This window comes from Oryctolagus cuniculus, chromosome 18 (assembly GCF_964237555.1).
Source record: "Oryctolagus cuniculus chromosome 18, mOryCun1.1, whole genome shotgun sequence".
In the NCBI taxonomy this organism is placed as follows: Eukaryota; Metazoa; Chordata; class Mammalia; order Lagomorpha; family Leporidae; genus Oryctolagus; species Oryctolagus cuniculus.
The window spans coordinates 52,090,424-52,110,345 of record NC_091449.1 but is presented as its reverse complement, the minus strand read 5'-3'; the positions used below and the strand labels follow the sequence as shown (position 1 = coordinate 52,110,345).

Sequence of the window (19,922 nt, the reverse complement as noted above, 5' to 3'; positions counted from 1 at the left end):
TGCTCATTTGGGATACCAGCATTGTAGGCAGTGGTCTGACCTGCTCTGCCATAATTCCAACCCCTTTAAAGAGGTATTCATTTATTTGAAAGGCAGAGTTACAGTGGGAGGAGAGACAGAGATCTTCCATATGCTGGTTCACTCCCCAAATGACTGTAATAGCCAGGACTGGACCAGCTCTCTGCTATGGCCTGGGAAAGCAGTAGAAGATGGCCCAGGTCCTCGGGCCCCTGCACCCACATGGGAGACCCAGAAGAAGCTCCTGGCTCCTGGCTTCGGATTGGTGCAGCTCTGGCCACTGCGGCCATCTGGGGAGTGAACCATCCGCTGGAAGACCTCTCTCTCTCTCTCTCTCTTTCTCTGCCTCTCCTCTCTCTGTGTAACTCTGACTTTCAAATAAATAAATAAAGGATTTCCATTATACTGGCCAACCAAGAATCCTGGCTATGTTGTAAAAATGGGCTTTAACTTCACTCACAGGATTTCAACAAGGCATCTATGCACCTGGACACATTAGTGCAGGTTGAATATCCCTTATCTGAAATACTGAGGACCTGAAGTGTTCTGCATTTCATTTTTTTTTATTTTGGAATATTTGCATACATATGATGAAATAATTTGGGGAGGGGATCCAAGTCTAAGCATGAAATCCATTTGTTTCATGTACACCTCATCTACATAGCCTAAAGATAATTTTATACAATATTTTTAATAATTTTGGTCACAGAAAAAGCTTTGAGGTTCTGGATTTCCCACTTGTTGGCATCGTGTCAGTGCTCACCACGTGTAGGGTTTTGGAGTGTCTCACATGAGGGACGTCCTACCCACAACGTGAATCAGAAACTAACAGTTCAAGCTCAGGCTACGACTGCAGCAGCGAATACTTAGAAGAGCAGACTACAGAGATGAGACCCTTGAAACTGATGGAGGTTGCCCTGAGACGCCAGAAGGCTGTTTCAGAATCTGGCCTAATTATAAAACCTGTAAGGAGTAGAAAAGCCTCTCTCTCAATGCCGCCACCTTTCACCCCCTCCCCTCTCACCCCAGCAGAGGCTCGGACTGCAGGTGGAGGAGGAGAAATGAACACTTTCAAGGTTCTTCCTCCTGACGCCAGAGGCCCACCACAGGTTACGGAGAAAACCCCCATTACGCTGGTGTCGTCTGCCTACGGTTCACCTCTCGCCCGGCTCTGGCAACCCCGAGGGCACACGCGGACAGAGTTCAGAGGCTGCGCTACTGGATCCCATAGTGCTGTAACATTCACACTGACGGCCTGTATGGGTGCTTTATCTGGGATGTTCCAGATACCAATCCAAGACCAAGGCAGACACATACAGTGTGTCTTTCTTCAAACAGTGGAGAAAAACATTTTTTTCTTTTAAAATTCACTCTCATTACATTCTCCTTTTGCTGATGAAAGATTTTAAACGGTCAGCAATTTAGGTCTTATCTTTAGGCAGAACCATCACCTACAAATTACGAAATTAAAGACTCTTTGTGTAGAAACGGCTCACGACTAGGTGGAACTGCTGGAAGCCTTCTGAAACGCTAGTCCTACAGTCCAAAGGCTGTTCTGTTTTCCAGAAGCTTCCCCTAGCGGGCAAGGAGTAAGACTTGCAACTTCTATTGGATCTCACGGACAAACCAGCCTGACTGCAGCTAGATCATCTCTCCTTCCACCACAGCTGAATGCTGGGGGGCAGACAATGGAATTACTAGTAAGCCTGGACAGACATCAGGACACAGGTGCCTGGCAAGTGTGGATCCAACTTAGAGGAGGGAAGAAGTGCAGGTCAGTGTGGCACCATTATTACACCACACTATGAACCACTAAGCTGCACAAGTCCCACACAGCACACACAGGATGAGGACCCCCCACCCACCAGAGCCTGTCTCTGAGGATGCCAGCTGGCGGCCAGCTGTGGTGCAAACGGATACTGTGCATCACCTGAGCCTGGTTTGCCTTATTTAAGGCTTATAGCATTACTCAGTGTTGCTGTCAATGGTTACGTCTGTGGAACACAGATTAAAGAAATGAATCTCTTGGGGTTGGTGCTGTGGTATAATTGGTAAAGCTGCCGCCAGCAGTGCCCGTATCCCATATGGGCACCCGTTCGAGCCCTGGCTACTCCACTTCTGATCCAGCTCTCTACTGTGGCCTGGGAAAGCAGTGGAGGATAAGCCAAGTGCTTGGGCCCCTGCACCCACATGGGAGACCCAGAGTAAGCTCCTGGCTCCTGCCTTCGAATTGGTGCAGCTCCAGCTGTTGCGGCCATCTGGGAAGTGAACCAGCGGATGGAAGACCTCTCTCTATATATAACTCTAACTTTCAAATAAAGAAAGAAATGAATCTCTACTCGATTCTACATCTCATGATGCAGAACAATGTCCCACCTCCTAACCTGATATCGATACTTAATAAATAGTAAATAACAAAACATTTCTTTAATTTTTTAAAATTATTATTTGAGGCCGGCGCCGCAGCTCACTAGGCTAATCCTCCACCTAGCAGCGCCGGCACACCAGGTTCTAGTCCCGGTTGGGGCGCCGGATTCTGTCCCGGTTGCCCCTCTTCCAGACCAGCTCTCTGCTGTGGCCAGGGAGTGCAGTGGAGGATGGCCCAGGTGCTTGTGCCCTGCACCCCATGGGAGACCAGGAAAAGCACCTGGCTCCTGGCTCCTGCCATCGGATCAGCGCGGTGCGCCGGCCGCAGCGCGCCAGCCGCGGCGGCCATTGGAGGGTGAACCAACGGCAAAGGAAGACCTTTCTCTCTGTCTCTCTCTCTCACTGTCCACTCTGCCTGTCAAAAAATAAAAAAATAAAAAATAAAAAAAATTATTATTTGAGAGGAAGACACACCACATACATAGAAGAGAGAGAGAGGGAGAGAGAGAGGGGCAGACAGAGAGAATGCTCCCATCAGCTGGTTCAGTCATCAAATACTCACAATGGCTAGTGCTGGGCTAGGAACAAAGCTAGGAGTCGGGAACTCTGTCAAGGTCTCCCGTGTGGTGGCAATGACCCAGCTGAGCCATCACTACTACCTCCTAGGGTCTGCGTTAGCAGGAAACTGGAGTGAGGTATTGAACCCAGGTACTCCAATGTGGGATGTGGGCATCTTAACCAATATCTTAACCACTCAGCTAACCACCTGCCCTTTTAATATTTTACAGAAATTTTTTGAAAGATATGTACCCTCATGCTTACTGCAGTTTAATTCATAACAACTAAGATATGGAATCGATCCAGATGTCCATCAACTGAAAACTGGAAAAAAAATATGGTATATACATATGGAATAATACACAGCAGTTAAAAAAAAAAAACTACGAAATCCTGTCGTTTGCAATAAAATGGATCCAGCTGGAAACCATAATACTTGGTGAAATAAGCCAGTCCACAAAAGACAAATACCATATGTTCTCCCTGATCTGTGGTAACTAATAGAGCACCTAAAAGGTAATCTATAGGAGTGCAACTGACACTTTGAGATGGGATGACTTTGAACAGTCCTTGTCTTGCCTGTTAAGGAAGAGTGTTTTTTAATTCTTCATACTACTTGTTGAACTGTTTACTTAGTGTAGGGTAAATCTTATGAGTATAAAGTCAACTGAAAATAGATCTTTATAAAAAATAAGAATGGGAATAGGAGAGGGTGGAGGCATGGACGGGAGGGAGAACAGGGTGGAAAGTATCAATATATACAGTTCCTGAACCTGTATATATGAAATACATGAAACTTGTATTCCTTATATAAAATTTTAAATAAAGAAATTCGTATCTTTTTCATTTGAGCAAAATTAAAAATTTACTGAACCCTAGTTATATGGCAAGCATGATTATCCAAGTGTTTCCTTATACAATCCTGACGGAAGCCTCCCGAGCAGGTGCTGTGAATTTCCTCACTTTACACAAGGCCTCCGAGGAAGGAGCCCTCCTGTGAATGCACAGCCAGTAAGACGCAGTTTCAGACGGGAACCCAGGCAGGCTGCTGGGACCACTGCTCCCCGCTGGCGCAGCCTGCAGCCTCTCCCTTCAAGCTGCTGGTACAATTTTTAGCAGCTCGACGATCCAGGACAAACTGCTGCAGGTGTCTGAGCCACAGCTTCCTCGCCCATGAAATGGGTCTCTACAAAGCTCTGCATCTTCACAGTGAGCTTTGGGACAATGAGACGAGACCCCCGTGCACACACTCAGCAGCCAGCACCCTGCCTCCTCCGTGACATTCCTGTCCCTGCGCTTACTGCTGCCCGGCAACTGCTCACCCCACTCCACTGAACTCTGTGGTCCGCCCTGGCTCCGAGGACGGACACTACACTGTTGGTGGGAAAACGGACCCTGTTGCAGCCCATCTCATAGTGAGCGCCTGGATATTTTGAACAGGGACGGACTTATCTGAGCCCCTAAATGGCCCCTGCCATGCTGGTATACCACGCCTCCCGGGGCCACAGACGTGGGCTTCAATGTCACTCTGTCAGATGGAACAAGAACACTCACCTAGTGCCCTCACGACTCGCATCAGCACCTCCCCGACTTTCAGTCTGGTCTCCGGTGTGTGCTTGTCCTGGCCACTGTCATACTGAGCCAGCAGGTCAACCAAGATCTTCTCCGGGTACACATCTGAGAGCAGGGCAACACCTGGGTTTTGGGGGGAAAATGACATATTACTGTTTAGGATTAAAAGGTGAATAGACCTAGACATCCTGTGATGGAATGAACAGACATATTTATTATTATTTTTATTTATTTGAAAAGCAGAGGGAGAGAGACATCGTCCTTCATCTACTGGTTTACTCCCCAAATACCTAGAGCAGCTGGGACAGGGTCAGGTCAAAGTCAGGAGCCTGGAACTCAATCTGGGTCTCCTACCTGGGTGGCAGGGACCCAAGTACTTGGGCCATCACCTGCCTTTTCCCAGGGCACCTGTTAGCTGAAATGAGAAGCAGCGCCAGGACTGGCACCCAGGCATTCTGTATACGGGATGCAGGTATCCTACGTGGCATCTGTGCCAAACTCCTACCCCTGAACAGAGACCTTTAGAAACCACCAGCAAGGGCTGCCCTTTATTTGGGGAGACCACATAGTGCAAAGAACATGGTCTGGGGGTTCCGGCTTTGGATTCGTCCAGTCCCATCACGGTGTGATCTCTAAGGGCCCATCCTGCACTGCTGTTTCTTGCTCTGCGGACTTCGGACACATGGAGCAGAGGCCGGCTGCCCCACGTCGGGGCAGGCACACACTGAGCAGCAGGAGAAGGCCAGGGGATGCCCCCGGGGGCCCTCCTGATTCTGAGACGCCAAGGTTCCAGGCCGACACGTCCGCCTGAAGCCAGCAGTGCTCCTGCCTTTGCTGCAGTCCCCCACTCCAGCATCAGCTCGCTCTCTCTGCAAGACTAAAGGACTTCAAAACGCTCATGCAAAATAGAATTAAAACATGTTTATTTGGGGGTAAGCATCTAACCTAAGATGCCTGCATTCCACATAGGAGTGTCTGGGTTTGAGTCCACTCCAATTGCAGCTTCCAGCTTATGTGCACCCTACGAGGCAGCAGGGGCTAGCTCAGTAATTGAATTACTGCCACCCGTTTGGAGGACCCAGATTGAGTTCCCAGCTCCTGGTTTCATTACATCCCTCCTCCCCAGCATTCGGGGAGTGAGTCAGTCAGTCGATGGGAGCTCTTTATCTGCCTCTCAAATAAACAAACATTAAAAATCTTTATTTGTTGCCAAAAAAAAAAAATCTTTGAAATCCATGCATATGAGGAGTCTTCAAAATGTTCATGGAAAAAGCGTACTGTGAAAAAACTACAGGTGGATTTCAAAAATTTCTTGCACCAAAATAAACTTATCTTGTAGTTCCACTTTTCCATGAACTCTAAAATCCCCTGTACTAATGACGGGAGCAACTTCCACAAGGAAACACTTCCCCAGCATTCTGGGCTCCATCAGCGTTAGACCCAGGCTGGTGACCCAGATCCTGGATCAGCAGAAGCAGGGTTGATGCTGCCCCTTCGCCCTCCTTCCGAGGACTCTCTGCTCTCTCTTCCACATCATAGGAAGGGAAGAGGAAGGCCAGGGCCTCTCCCCCTGCTGTCACCTGAGCCAGCTTTCCAGGGATGGTGAAGATGGGAGAGAATAAAGGACCTGCTCCCCAGACCAAACACAAATCCTACGCGGCAGGGGAGAAAAGGGTTACACATTTCTAAGGGACAGCGAGGAAAGACAAGGAAGAAGCAAACTAGAAAGGAAACGGGTTTCAGGATACGAGCGTGTCCAGGAGGTGAACGCTTCTCTCCACCTCCAGCTCCACCACCTCAGGCCCTCATCGCTGGTCTGGATTTCTCAATAATCCTCAGCTGGTTGGATGCATCTCTCCATTTCCCTGACTGCAGCAGGAATGGTACAGTTTAACACACAAGTCAGACCCCTTCATTCCTCTGCCCAATGCCTCAACCATTTCCCTTCTCCCCTAAACAGCAGCAGCTCCTGTCTCCCGCCTGCCTTGGTTCTTCTGACCCCACCTTTCACACACACACACACACACACACAAATGTATGTGTGTGCATGCACACAGACACACACATGCACACACACACTCACACTCATCCTCCAGCAACTCTGGCCATCTTGCTACCTTGCTGTTCTTCAAGTAACCAGCCTGCTCCTGGTCCAGCCTCTCTGCTTTACTTCCCCTCTCTCTCAGCTGCCCCTCCTCCAGGCAGCCCTAAAGCTGGCTCCCAGACCCCATGCTGTCTCTGTTCTCAGCTCACCTGGATCACCGAGGAAATGACCACTTCCTTCCTCTACCAGTCTGTCCCTCTCACTCTGCCTCACTTGTCTTCCTAGCACTAAACACCATCTGATATACTCTCTACTGCTTTCTATATTGTCTGCTCTCTTCCTTGGAACTCTGCAAAATCAGGATGTTGTTTTATTCTCTGCTACATCTCCTCAGTGCCTAAGAGTGCCAGCACATGGCAGGTGCTCAAGAACTATCTGTGGTTGGGGCATGCATTGTGGAACAGAGGTTAAGCCACCACTTCCGACAGCAGCATCTCCTATGGGAGTGCTGGTTTGGATTCCGGCTGCTCTGCTTCCAATCCAGCTGCCTACTAATGTACTTGGCAGATAGCAAATGATGGTCCAAGGGTTTGGGCCCCTGCCACCCATGTGGGAGACCAGGATGGAGTTCCTGGCTTTAGCCTAGCCCATACCTGGCTGTTGTGGGCATTTGGGCAAGATGGAAGATCTCCATCTCTCCCTCTGTGTTACTATTCCTTTCAAATAAATCAAACAACGATTTGTTGAATGAGTGAATGAGTAAAAGGGTTCAAGTATACAGTTGTGATATAAAGTTCAGGAATTAAGAAAGACAGAATGGGGAAGGAGTACTATAAATGCTTGGGAAATCTGTAATTATTTTCCATCTGAACTTACTATTCTCCTGTTTAAATGGCAAATCCTTTTTTTTTTTATGCTATGTGTTGTGGTTTCATTCTCATATAAACTACGTGCATGCTCTCTCCACTCCTTAGGCATAGCATCTGGTGAGTGGTAAAGGTGGTGCACCTGTGGAGGGCTGCGCCTGTATGCCCATCCCCTTTTCTGTCCTCCCTACCCCCACCACGCTTTGCTTTCAAAGAGCCTGAGATGTCTCTGCATGTGGTCCTAAGCCACGTCTCCCTTTATGTGGCTCCAGGTTTATAGACAGAAGCTCTGCTCTTAGAGTTCCAGGCTGTGGCAGAACTTGAATTGGAGAGTTCCCTGTTGGAAACCATGACATTCAGTGTAGGCCACTGTACTGTTTCAAATGATGGAGAAGTCCTGGAAGGGCCAAGGTGGAGTCAGAGAACATTCCAGCAGAGGGGAAAAGTGTCTGTGGCTTAATACAAGGGTAAATGCATTGTTTGCTAGGAGAGAGAAAAGAAACAGCATCTCAAAGAGCAGTGACTTGGGAGACGCGAACTGAGGTGCTGCACTGCGGATAGATCACAAGGCCTAGTGCACGTTATCAATCAGCAGCTGTCACAACCACATTTTCATCACAAGTTTCCAACTCAGAAATCTGGTGGATTTATTTCCTTTTTAGGAATATACTAGGGTACTTCAAAAAGCTCACTAAAAATGGAATTATAAGTTTATTTTGCTGCAAAGAAACCAAAATCTATGTCCATGAGGGAATCTTTAAAGAGTTCACGGACAATGCCTATTATGAAACAACCACGCATGGATTTCTAAATTATTTTCACCAAAATAAACTTGCTTTTTGATTCCATTATCCTACAGAGAGTACCCTCATAGCTGTGACTTTATGATGGAAAACTTGTAACACGGGATTTGCTCTGTAATCCCTTGATCTGTACCCAGCTTTCCTGAGATTCACCTATAAAGCCGCCCCCACCCCCGCTGTTGTTTGTTCCCCTGTCCCTCGTTAGTCTGGCTGAGGACAGCTGTTCACTTCTGGGAACAGATTTCCTGGCCACATGAGCTCTCTCTGCGGTGGACGGACACGGGGTTGTGCACAGCATCAACCCTTTCTTCCGGCAACGACACCCGGCTGTCCCTGCTCACAGTCGGCGTGGTTTCTGTGGGCCACCCACCCATGCGCTCTCCTTCCAAGCGGGAACTCAACCCCGGGCTAGCTAAAGGGGTATTCCATCTCCTCCTCACTACTGGTCCAAGAACAGTTATTGAGTTTCCATCCTGGAACGCCCCCTAACTACTGGGAAAGATAAGCTTTTCCTTGGAGTTGGCACTGGTCACGTGGAAAAAGCCCACCCAAGAGTGGTGTCAACACAAAGAGGAGACAAGCAAGAGGGGGAGCAGCCTTGGAGCCCCAGGTCCAGCTGTATTCTGCCCACTGCAATCTTGGAACACACAAGCCAGTAACACTGCCCTATTATGCTAGCTTGATTTGTTTCCCTCACCAAAGGAATCCAAACATGGATCAAACAATTGTTATTTTCTGCTTTTCCTAGAAGGCCAAACTTTTGACCCCATCAGGTAGCTTTAGGTCCTGCTAATCTTTCACGAGAAGGCTGCCAATAGCCAACTGGGGCTTCCTTGCTTCCCGGGTCCCAGGCATCCTGCTGGTCCACTGCACAGGGTGGGGTTTACTTTCTAGGGTGCTGCTGGAAAACCCCTGCAGGAGGGCATCACACGCTGCTCACCAAGCAGCAGAGACAGTCACCTACGATGGACGGCCAAGACTGCCTATCAGTGAGAGGGGTGCGGTTTTCTGTGTGGCTCTTTTGGCTGTTTTTTGGGAAAGTTTTCTGAACTCTGACATAAAGAGGAAGCTTGGCCATAGCCCTCATATGACCCTGAGCCCCTCACACTTGATCATCGCTTTGTAACTTGAAACTGGAATGATTTCGGGGCCAGCACTGGCTTCAAGGAAACGTGACACATCAATTCCTTTGGCAATAAGAAGCGAACGATGGGGTGAGAGGTGCGTCCTGCCCTGATCGCAGGAGAACGACGAGGTTTCAGGATGTGGTGAACAGATGAGAGACCCAGAGGGTGAAGGTGCACCCCAAGCGTCCATGAAAGCATTCGGACCTGTGTTCTGGGGAGAATTAACTGAAAAAAATATTATGGAAAGTACTTCATGTCATAATGCAGTCAGCTTGGAAACTGACTCTGTTTTCTCCCCTAACACTTTCATTACAAAGCCAGAAACGTATTTTGATAGAAACAGTGCCGACTTCAAGATGGCCCCTCAGCACGTGGCTTGGCGACTCTGTAAACCTTCTGTGGTGAAAGAGGCTAAGGTGCAGGATTGCTTCACACGGTACTCTTGCATTACAGCCAAGACAGTCGGATTCTAGATGTCTGCAGACATTTACAGCTGACTGGCGCGAGCCCAGGAACCTGCTAAGCCATCCCTACCTCAAAACTAATCTGCCTTGTTTCTCCTGGGCAGATAACAACTTCCCAAAATATCTACATCAACCTGGGAAACTAGCTGCTCACCCCACCTCTCAGGAATTTCTGCCAACAAAATGCTATGCAACACAAAACCCCACATGATGTATGAGTCCATGGACTTGAAATATCCAGAACAGAAAGTCTGTAGGGAGCAAGGGCAGGTGTGGTGGTTACAGAGGGCTGTAGGAGTTGGGGGAAGCCGGGGTTGATAGCAGATGGATACGGGGTTTCTAGGGTGATAAACCACTCTACAGTCGACTGTTGTGATGGCCACACAGTCTCTGAATACACCCAAACCACTGAATTGCAGACTGTAAATAGACGAATTAGATATGCGAGTTATATTTCAAAAAGTTATTTCAAAAAACTAAGATTTCGTGTCTACCATTTTAGGCTTTTAGAATAGAAGAAAAAGGGAGAAAACAATATAGTAACTCTCAAACATAAAGAGAAACCCAATGCCAGGAACAAATTATCAGCTTCCTTTTGTATCCAATCTGTTTTGATTGTGCCTGCAGAGTGAGAGTAGACAGAGAAAGAAAACAACTTGTTATTTGTGATTGAATGGGAAAAATATCAAGTATTCCACATTTCATAGACTCTGTCTTACATTTGTAAGAAACTGTATTACATTAAAAAATCTGAATGCTGTGGTAAGCCAGAAATTCTACTCTAGGAATTTATCCTAATAGATATACTTACAGAAATAGAAAATTATATATGCATAAAATCATAACTGCAACACTATTTATAATAGAAAAGACTGGAAACAAATTAAATGTTCATAAATGGAGGATTGGTTAAATTGTGGTCATTCATACAATGGAATACAATGCATCAAAAAAAGCTTTCTAGGAACTGCTATGGAATGAACTGCAAGTGAAAAGCAGGGTACAGAAGAGCGTGTCCACAATGTGAGTGGTTGCAAAAGGGAAATACAGTGTCATCAGATATTTCTGGAAGGATACACAGGAAATTAACAATATTGGTCGTTTCAGGGGAGGGGAACTAGGTGACCAGTTGCGAGATATGAGAGGGAGACTTGATTCTAAATCGTTTTACTTGGGACCATGTAAGTATTACATTTCAAGTATAAATAAATAAAATACAAGGTTTTATTTATTTAATGTTTTAGAAATGTTTTGGAAAGGCAGAGTGACAGAGAGAGAAACAAAGAGAGAGAGATCTTTTATCCACTGGTTCACTTCCCCAAATGCCCATAATAGCTGAGGCTGGGACCTGTAGTAGCCAGGAGCCAGGAACTCCACCTGGGTCTCACTTGTGGGTGACAAGGGCCCAAGCATTTTGAACAATCACTTGCTGCCTCACAGGGTGTGCATTAGCAGGGAGCTGGATTGGAAGCAGAGGCGGGACTCAATCCAAGGCACTCCAGTATGGGAGTGGGTGCCCCAAGTGGTGTTTTACCCGCTGTGCCAAATGCCCTCCCAAACGTCTAAAACGTTTCAGATCTATCAGCATTTCACTTAGAAACAGGAGATAAATATGAGAAGAAACTTTTAAAAGGGGGTGGGGCTTGTGCCAAAAATAAACTTGTCTTTAAAAAAAGAACCAAAGATTTAAAAACCTGGAATGTGAAAATGATTACACTGGACAAGATTTGAGACACTGTATACATAAAATTTTCAACAGAACACAGAGATTTTCATTGAGTTGGAAAATGAAATGAAATGAATCACAATGAAGAACAAGGGTTCTTACTGTTATGATTGGCTTTCACTAGGACATTGATGACTAATAAATCATGACAGTAATAAATTAAAAATTTTTAAAAAGGGTGGGGATAAAACACTTCTGGGAAGTGAAGCGGGGCATAGGAAACAGGACATGGGATATGCCTTTTGACTTCTTTTTTAAAAAAGATTTATTCACTAGGCTAATCCTCCGCCTAGCGGCGCCGGCACACCGGGTTCTAGTCCCGGTCGGGGCGCCGGATTCTGTCCCGGTTGCCCCTCTTCCAGGCCAGCCCTCTGCTGTGGCCAGGGAGTGCAGTGGAGGATGGCCCAGGTGCTTGGGCCCTGCACCCCATGGGAGACCAGGAAAAGCACCTGGCTCCTGGCTCCTGCCATCGGATCGGCGCGGCGCGCCGGCCGCAGCGCGCCGGCCGCGGCGGCCATTGGAGGGTGAACCAACGGCAAAGGAAGACCTTTCTCTCTGTCTCTCTCTCTCACTGTCCACTCTGCCTGTCAAAAAAAAAAAAAAAAAAGATTTATTTACTTCTTTGAAAGTCAGAGTTAGGGAGAGACAGACAGGCATCTTTCATCTGCTGGTTCACTTCCTGAATGCCCACAGTGCCCAGGGCTGGGTCAGGCTAAAGCCAGGAGCTAGGAAATCCATTCGGATCTTCCACTGTGACGGCAGGGTTCCAAGCACTTGGGCCGTCTTCCATAATTTTCCCAGGTGTAGCAGCAGGCAGCTGGGTTGAAAGTGAAGCAGCTGGGACTTAAGCCACTGTTCTATGGGATGCTCCACATTTTGACTTTTAACAAAACATGTTCAAAGTAATTAATAAAAGTTCATTTTAAAAACTAATAAGGTAAGGCTGGCCAACTGTTGTGGTGCAAGCAAGTCAAGCTGCCTTGTGCAGTGCCAGCATCCCACTTCAGAGTGCTGGTTCAAGTCCCAGCTGCTCCAACTCCGATCCAGCTTCCTGCTAATGCACCTTGGAAATGGCAGATGCTGGCTGAAGTGTGTAGGCCTCTGCTACCACATGGGAGACCTGGATGGAATTCCTGGCTCCTGGCTTTGGCCTGGCCAGGTCCTGGTTGTTGCAGCCATTTGGGGAGTGAACCAGCAGATTGAAGATCTCTCTCTTTCCCTTTCAAATCAATCAATCAATCAATCAATCAATTTTTTTTTTTAAAAGAAAGAACCACGAGAGATGGTTAAGCAAAGTGGTCAGGCACAAAGAAATTTTCCTTCCAATTTCAAAAAGATAATCACCAATGTGTGCTTGTCCTCTTGCAGCTCTAAGTCACAAAGACAGAAAGTCTCACAGAACTCACAAGGGAAGGAAAATACCACCCTTTGGCAGGATACTGCAGTGAGGAGACCCCTCATTATGATGCAAACTAACAATAAAGTCAGCTCCCTGAATCCAGGAAGCTGCACAAACTGGGGAAGTTGGTTATTAAGTTGAGGAAGTTTGAGGACCTCAACTGAACAGCTGGGCTGTCTGTAATTAGAGTAAATGATAACATCACACGTACCAATTGGATTGAGTTTCTCTAAAGCTCCAAAGCTGTGTTAACTGTGGACAGGCCTCAACAAATGTAAGAGACGCAGGAGGCAGGAGTGTTCCTCAGGCCTGAGGAAAAAGCAGGGTGGCACTGAGGATCCCCGCTGAGGATGTGTGAGAGCCACACCTAGCACCTGTCCCTTTAAGTCAGGATCCAAATAACATGTCCACACACAAAGGTAATGCCTAGGTATGCATTTAAATTGTCTTCGTTTTTTAATTTAAATTTTTTTTTAATTTTTGAAAGGCAGAGAGAAATAGGAATTTTCCATCCATTGATTCATTCCCCAAAGGTTTCCGATAGCTGGAGCTGGGCAAAGACGAAGACAAAGACAGGAGCCCAAAATTCAGTCTCCTGCATGGTTAGCAAGGACCCAAGTTCTTAAGCTTTTACCTGCTGCCTCGTAGGAGGCACATCAGCAGGAAGCTGGAAGCAGAAGTGGAGTCCGGACTCGAACCCAGGCACTCTGATCTGGGATGTGGGCATCCCAAGAACCGCCTTAAATGCTGTACCAGGTGCCCACCCCTTAAATTGCTTTCTAATTCTCATTTTAAAGAGGAAAAAGTACAGACACCAGAGCAATCTCTTTTTACTGACAGCTGTACTTACTGGAAACCATTTGTACCCTGAACTGTCCTTAACAAATAAAAACATAGTGGCAAAGATACCAACGCGGGGAGTTCTCAATACCCCGGGCATTGTCCTAAACATCTGAGGTGCCTTCATCCATTTAATGCTCCCAACAATCCTCTGTGGGAGGTACTAATGTTATTCCTGGTTTTACGGAGGGAGAGGCTAGGGAACAGAGAAGGGGGAAACATGGCCAAGATCCCAGAGCTGCCGTGTGCCGAGCAGAACTGCTGACAGACAGTAATTCTGCTACACCGGCTCACCTGGCAGCCATGCCTGGGACGCTGCACTTCTGCAGATCCTGGATAGCAGACCTTACGTCTTCAAGTACACACTATCAGCGTCACCCCACAAAATGGACTTTGTGATGGACTCCAAGGCCAGCAGCCTGCGCTCTGCACCCAGCTGGAACTGCACGCACCTCTGTGGGGTCTACTCGGGCCTTCCCAGGATCACTTGGCTGCTGGTTGGTGTTTTTATGTAGCATGTGGAAAAGAGAGGTAGTAGTAATGTTAATGAAATTCACAAAGGATTCTAACTTGAGATGCTGCCAACATTAGTGATGACAGAAAAGCCATACAGAAAGGAAATGGAAAACTTGGGTTTTAATGAGTTTCTGTTTTTTAACCAACGGCTGTCAAACACCTTGACTCCATAACATCTGTATGGGCTACTGCGAGCCCCTAAATCTCTTATTCTACTGCCCTTCCCAAATAAAGCATGTAAAACAACATCTGGAAGGGTCCGGAAAACCTTACAGTCTGCCGGGTCGGGGCTGCCTCTATCTGAATGCCTATGGATGATTCCGGGGGGGAAGGCGGCAGAGGGCAGAGTGCAGGAAACATGTGTCCCAGGAACACCGTGAGGATCAGGGTTCTGCTGTATGTACAGAAATAATAAGTCTGTCCTAATACTGACTGAGGGCAGGAAGGATGGACAAAGGAAGAGAGGCAAAGGAAGGGAAGGGGAAGGAAGGGAGAGGAGGGGAGGAGAGGGGAGGAGAGGGAGGGCAGAGGGGGTAAAGGGGAGGGAAGGAGTGGAGAGAACAAAAGGGAGGGGAGGAGAGGGGAGGAGAGGGGAGGGGAGGGGAGGAGGGGAGGAAAGGAGAGGGGAGCGAACAAGGGGAGGGGAGGGGAGGGGAGACAATAGGGGAGGGAGGGGAGAGGAGGAGGGGAGAGAAGGGAGAGGAGGAGGGGAGGAGAGAAAAGAAGAGGAGAGGAGAGGGGAGGGGAGGGGAGGGGAGGGGAGGGGAGGAAGAGGGAGGGACAGGAAATAGCAATTAGGCCTGCTTTGAAAGCAATCACTGCTCTATCATTCAGAGAAATTTTCATTTCAGCTGATCATGGGTGAGAAATACAGAACCAAGACCTCATTTATTTAATTTTCTTTATGTGGCTTTCAAAGAGAGGAAAAGCACATCAGTGTTCTCTTTATGTTATCCAGAGAAACATTTACTAGTAAAAACAAAGAAAGGCTTTTTATATCCAAGGAGTTCCCTTTTGGATGGATCCGGGTGAGAAAGCAAAACCCCCAGGTGGGCAGTCCCGGTAGGAGAAGAACCACCTGAACTTTGGGCTCATTTTTTCTCCAAAGTTTTCTCCTGACTTTTCACCCCAAGCCTGTGCGAAGCTGGAGAAGCTGCAGAATCAGCAAAGCTGGCAGACGCGTCAGCTTCTCGCTGGTTTAGGGAAAGCCAAGCTCCCCAGGGGAGTTGTTGCCTGGCCCGAGCACTGGCAAGACAGGGCTGATCTCCGGTTCTCCAGGGTCCCCAGCAGAGCCTGGTGGTCTAAGAGACAGGCCCTGTGCCTGGGGCTCCTGCAGTGAGAAGGCAACACAGATTCTTCCTAAATTCTTTTTTTTTTTTTTTTTCTTGCCTTAATTAAGCCTAGCAGATGTCCTGATGAGATGATCAGGCAAGTCTTTGTGATCCATGCTCCAGGCTAGCACCGGCTTACAAAAGTGATCGCTGTGAAATGAGCAACCATGACACGTAGGACTTAAAGCTGCAGTGACAGACACCAAGCTGAGGGTCTCTCTCCCCCACACAGCTCCTTAGCTCTTCAAAAATACACATGCACGCGCACACAAACACACACACACACTTGTCTAGAATTTCAGGGATTCCCAAACCTGGTTAGGGAGCCTCTGGGGTCACACAGGGTTTCTCCTGACTTTATCCACTCAGGTTCAAGTCCTGGGCTAGGCGGTGAATTAGAACAGGCACGGATACACAGTAGGGAAAGCACAGCTTTCAAAAACAAAACCAAAAGAACTTGCCTGTTTTTTTTGGGGGGGGGGGGAGGTGGGGGATGATGAGGAAGATATAAATAATACAGGTCTCTATCAAAGATTCAAGTCCCACAGAACAGTACAAAGAAGAGAGTAAGATGGAAATCACCCGTGGGGGCTCTGGGGGAGGGAAGGCTCGGGGGAGCAGACTCCCTTTCAGGATAAGGAAGATGTTCCGAGCCTGACAGTGGTGACGGGGGCAGCACTCCCACACACTGTAAGCCATAGACAGCACACTTCCACAGATAAATCGTGGCTACGCGAAAATATCACCCGGGGGCAGGCGTTTGGGCTAGTGGGTAAGCCATTGGTTGGGACACCTGCAGTCCCTGTCAGAGTGCCTGGGTTCAGGTCCCAGCTCTACTTAGGATTCTAGCTGCCTGCTAATGTGCACCCTGGAAGGCAACAGGTGATGACTCAAGTGGCTTGGGGTGAAAAGTCAGGAGAAAACTTTGGAGAAAAAATGAGCCCAAAGTTCAGAGAGACCTGGATTGAGTTCCCAGCTGGCATTTGGAAAATGAATTGTTGGATGGGAGCTCTGTCTCTCAAATTACTTATTATTTTAAAATCACCCAAAATCAACACAAATATTGTGATGTTCTCTCTTTCACAGCCCATTCTTTGAATAAATATATACTTATCCTGTTTCTATGTGGACATTTTTAACAAAACATAAAAAGAATAGATTTCATAGATACAATTCTAATATTGTGGACAGCTTTTATTTTGAAAAAAAAATTTTTTTTTTGAGAGGCAGGAAGATAGAAAGAAAGTGAGCTCTCATCCACTGCTTCATTTCCCAAGTGCCCACAATGGCCAGGGCTGGCCAAGACCAAACTCAGGAGACAGGAGCCAGAAACTCAACCCAGGTCTCCCCCAAGGGTAGCCAAGAACCCAGTTACTGGACTCATCACTGCTGCCTTGCAAGGTGAGCAGCAGCAGCCAGTAGGAGTCAGGAGACGGAGCCAGGTATTGAACCCAGGTACTCTGATGTGGGAGGGGTCGCCTTAGCTAATAAGCCTGCCCTAGCTTTGTTTTATTTTAATAGCTTTTTTTTTTTTTTAATATTAACTAGAAAGGGCTACAGAGAGAGGTAGAGAGAGAGGTCTTCCATCTGCTGGTTCACTCTCCAAAAGGCCCCAACGGCCGGAGCTGAGCTGATCTGAAGCCAGAAGCTGGGAGCTTCTTCTGGGTCTCCCACGTGGGTTCAGGGGCCCAAGCACTTGAGCCATCTTCTACTGCCTTCCCAGGTGCATTAGCAGGGAGCTGGATCAGAAGTAGAGCAGCCAGGACTTAAACTGGAGCGCATATGGGTTGCTGGTGCTGCAGGCTGAGGATTTAACCCGCTGTGCCACAGTACCACCCTAGCCTTTTTCTTTTTAAGATCTATTTTTATTTATTTGAAAAGCAGAGTGACATATAGAGAGGGAGAGATAGATCTTCTGTCTGTTGGTTCACTCCCTAGATACCTACAACAGCCAGCTCTAGGCCACGCCAAAGCCAGGAGCCAAAAACTCCAGCCTGGTCTCCCAGATAGGTGGCAGAGGTCTAAGCACTTGTGCCATCACTCACTGCCTTCCCAGGCACATCAGCAGTGGAGCTGAATCAGAACTGGAGCAGCCAGGACTCAAATCAGCATTCTGACACGGGATGCCGGTGCTGCAGGCAGCAGCTTAAACACTGTCCCACACGCTGGTCTTCCTTATGGGGGAGTGAGAAGCCTGTTCTCCCAGCTGGTTTAATTTTGACACTCGATAATGTAGGGTGACCAATGATGGTTTTAACTTTAATAGTAATATTATTACTGAGGAAGGTAGAAATAGAAAAGATTTCTGTTAACATTTGGTTCAGTTAAAAAGTGGAGGAAAGGGGACAATTTTAGACACCAAAGCATCATGGCATAAAGCATCCAGCTGGGGAGACAGCTGTAGAATAAAGACGATGGGAACAACTCTGACGCAGCCACACGTGCAGAGGGCACCTACTCGAACTAACAGTGCCAGACGCTGTGAGCGGCTGACACAGATGGAATAGGACAGGGGCTCTCTAGAGGGTGAGATGAATCAACCACGATTACAAGACAGTGTGCTTAATTCTGCATGTTCTCAGCAAAATGAGGACCTGGGAGAGGGGAGCTGAAACGAGGCGTGGGGTGGGGGTGGGGCTTCCCGGAGACGGACAGGTGAGCTGGGCTGCATGAAGCACCAAGGCGCCTCAGCTGAGAGCTCCCCGGGACTGAGCTCTATTTGCATAATTATTCAGTGTGGAAAGATTTCCCAGGCTTCCTTAGACAGAGGTACCACAGGCCCCTGCCTACCATGCTTACCCTGAGGGAAGACTCCCCCGAGAGAGATCACAGGTCCCAAGGGTACAAACACTTTCAAAGCTGCATTCTAAAAGTGTTTTAATTAATTTTCTTACCACAAGTGCCCAAGTGTGCCTATTTTGCTATAGTTGACCAGCACTGGATATTCTTATTAAAAATAATAATCAATCTTTGTTTTTTTGAAATGGTAACTGAAATTTTATTTCACTTTTTTTTTAAAGATTTATTTATTTATTTATTTCTAAGATAGAAGCACAGAGAGGCAGAGGCAGAGAGAGAGAGGTGGGGGGTTTCTTCCATCCACTGGTTCACTCCCCAAATGGCCACAATGGCTAGAGCTAGACTGATCCAAAGCCAGGAGCCAGGAGCTTCTTCTGGGTCTCCCACATGGGTACAGGGGCCCGAGGACTTGGGCCACCTTCCACTGCTTTCCCAGGCCATAGCAGAGAGCTGAATGGGAAGCAGAGCAGCCAAGACTCGAACCAGCACCCATATGGGATGCCAGCACTGCAGGCGGTGGCTTTACCCACTATGCCTCAGCACCGGCCCTATCACTGTTATTTTAATCTGCATTTCTTTGTTCATTAAAAAGTTGAATAATTCCTCAAAATATAACTTGTCTGAATTCCTCTACCATGAATTTCCTATTTATGGCTTTTATCAATTTATTTACTGGATAGTTTTCTTATTAACCTCTATGGGCTCTTTAAGTAGTAAAAGCGTTCACTATTTGCTTGTCTTTAAAAAAAAAGTAAAAAACAAAAACGGGCTTACTGAGGATACAATTCACATATCATAAAATTCACTCTTCTAATTGTGTTATTCAGTGGTTTTTAGAGTTGTGTAACCATCACCAGTATCTAATTCCAGAATCTTTTTATCACTCCTTAAAGAAACCCCCCAGCCATTATCAGTTGATTTCCTTTAAAAAAAAAAAAATGCTTACTTATTCAAAAGGCAGAGTGACAGAGAAGGAGGGAAAGAGGGAGACAGAGAGAGATCTTTCAGCCACTGGCTGCATCCAAATGGCTGCAACATTCAGGTGTGGGCCAGGCCAAAGCCAGGATCCTGAAATTCCATCTTGGTCTCCCCCATGGGTAGCAGGAGCCCAAGTACTTGGGCCTTCTTCTGCTGTCTTCCCAGGTACATTAGCCAGAAGCTGGACCAGAAGCAGAGTAGCCAGGACTTGAATGGGCACTCCGATACAGGATGCCAGCACTGCAAGTGGCGGCTTACCCTGCTGCGCCACAACGCTGGCCCCCTTTACCTTGTCACCCATACACCCAGCCCTAAGCAGTCACAAATCTGTGTTGTCTTTACTGATTTACACTTACGTTTTTGCTGGAAATCTTATTTATATTTTACTTTGAATTTTAATTAAGTTTAAATTCTTTTTGACATAAATGAGCTAAAATTTAAGGACATCAACTCTATTAACCTTTCCTTTCAAATAATGTCTCTCTATACTGCATTCTCTATAATGGCTTCCTTT

General features: G+C 47.2%; 1 protein-coding gene across 4 annotated transcripts in view; it reads right to left on the bottom strand.

Moving 5' to 3' along the window:
* TANGO6 (transport and golgi organization 6 homolog) overlaps window positions 1-19,922 on the bottom strand; it is a 208,899-nt gene that overhangs the window by 83,215 nt on the left and 105,762 nt on the right. For all 4 annotated transcript variants that reach the window (XR_011384053.1, XM_070062637.1, XM_070062636.1 and 1 more), the window contains exon 15: window positions 4,498-4,638. Coding sequence is in view for 3 of the 4 variants with exons in the window: in XM_070062637.1 (XP_069918738.1) it covers window positions 4,498-4,638 (141 nt within the window). In the remaining variant the exon portion in view is untranslated. The remainder of the gene's footprint in view (window positions 1-4,497; window positions 4,639-19,922) is intronic.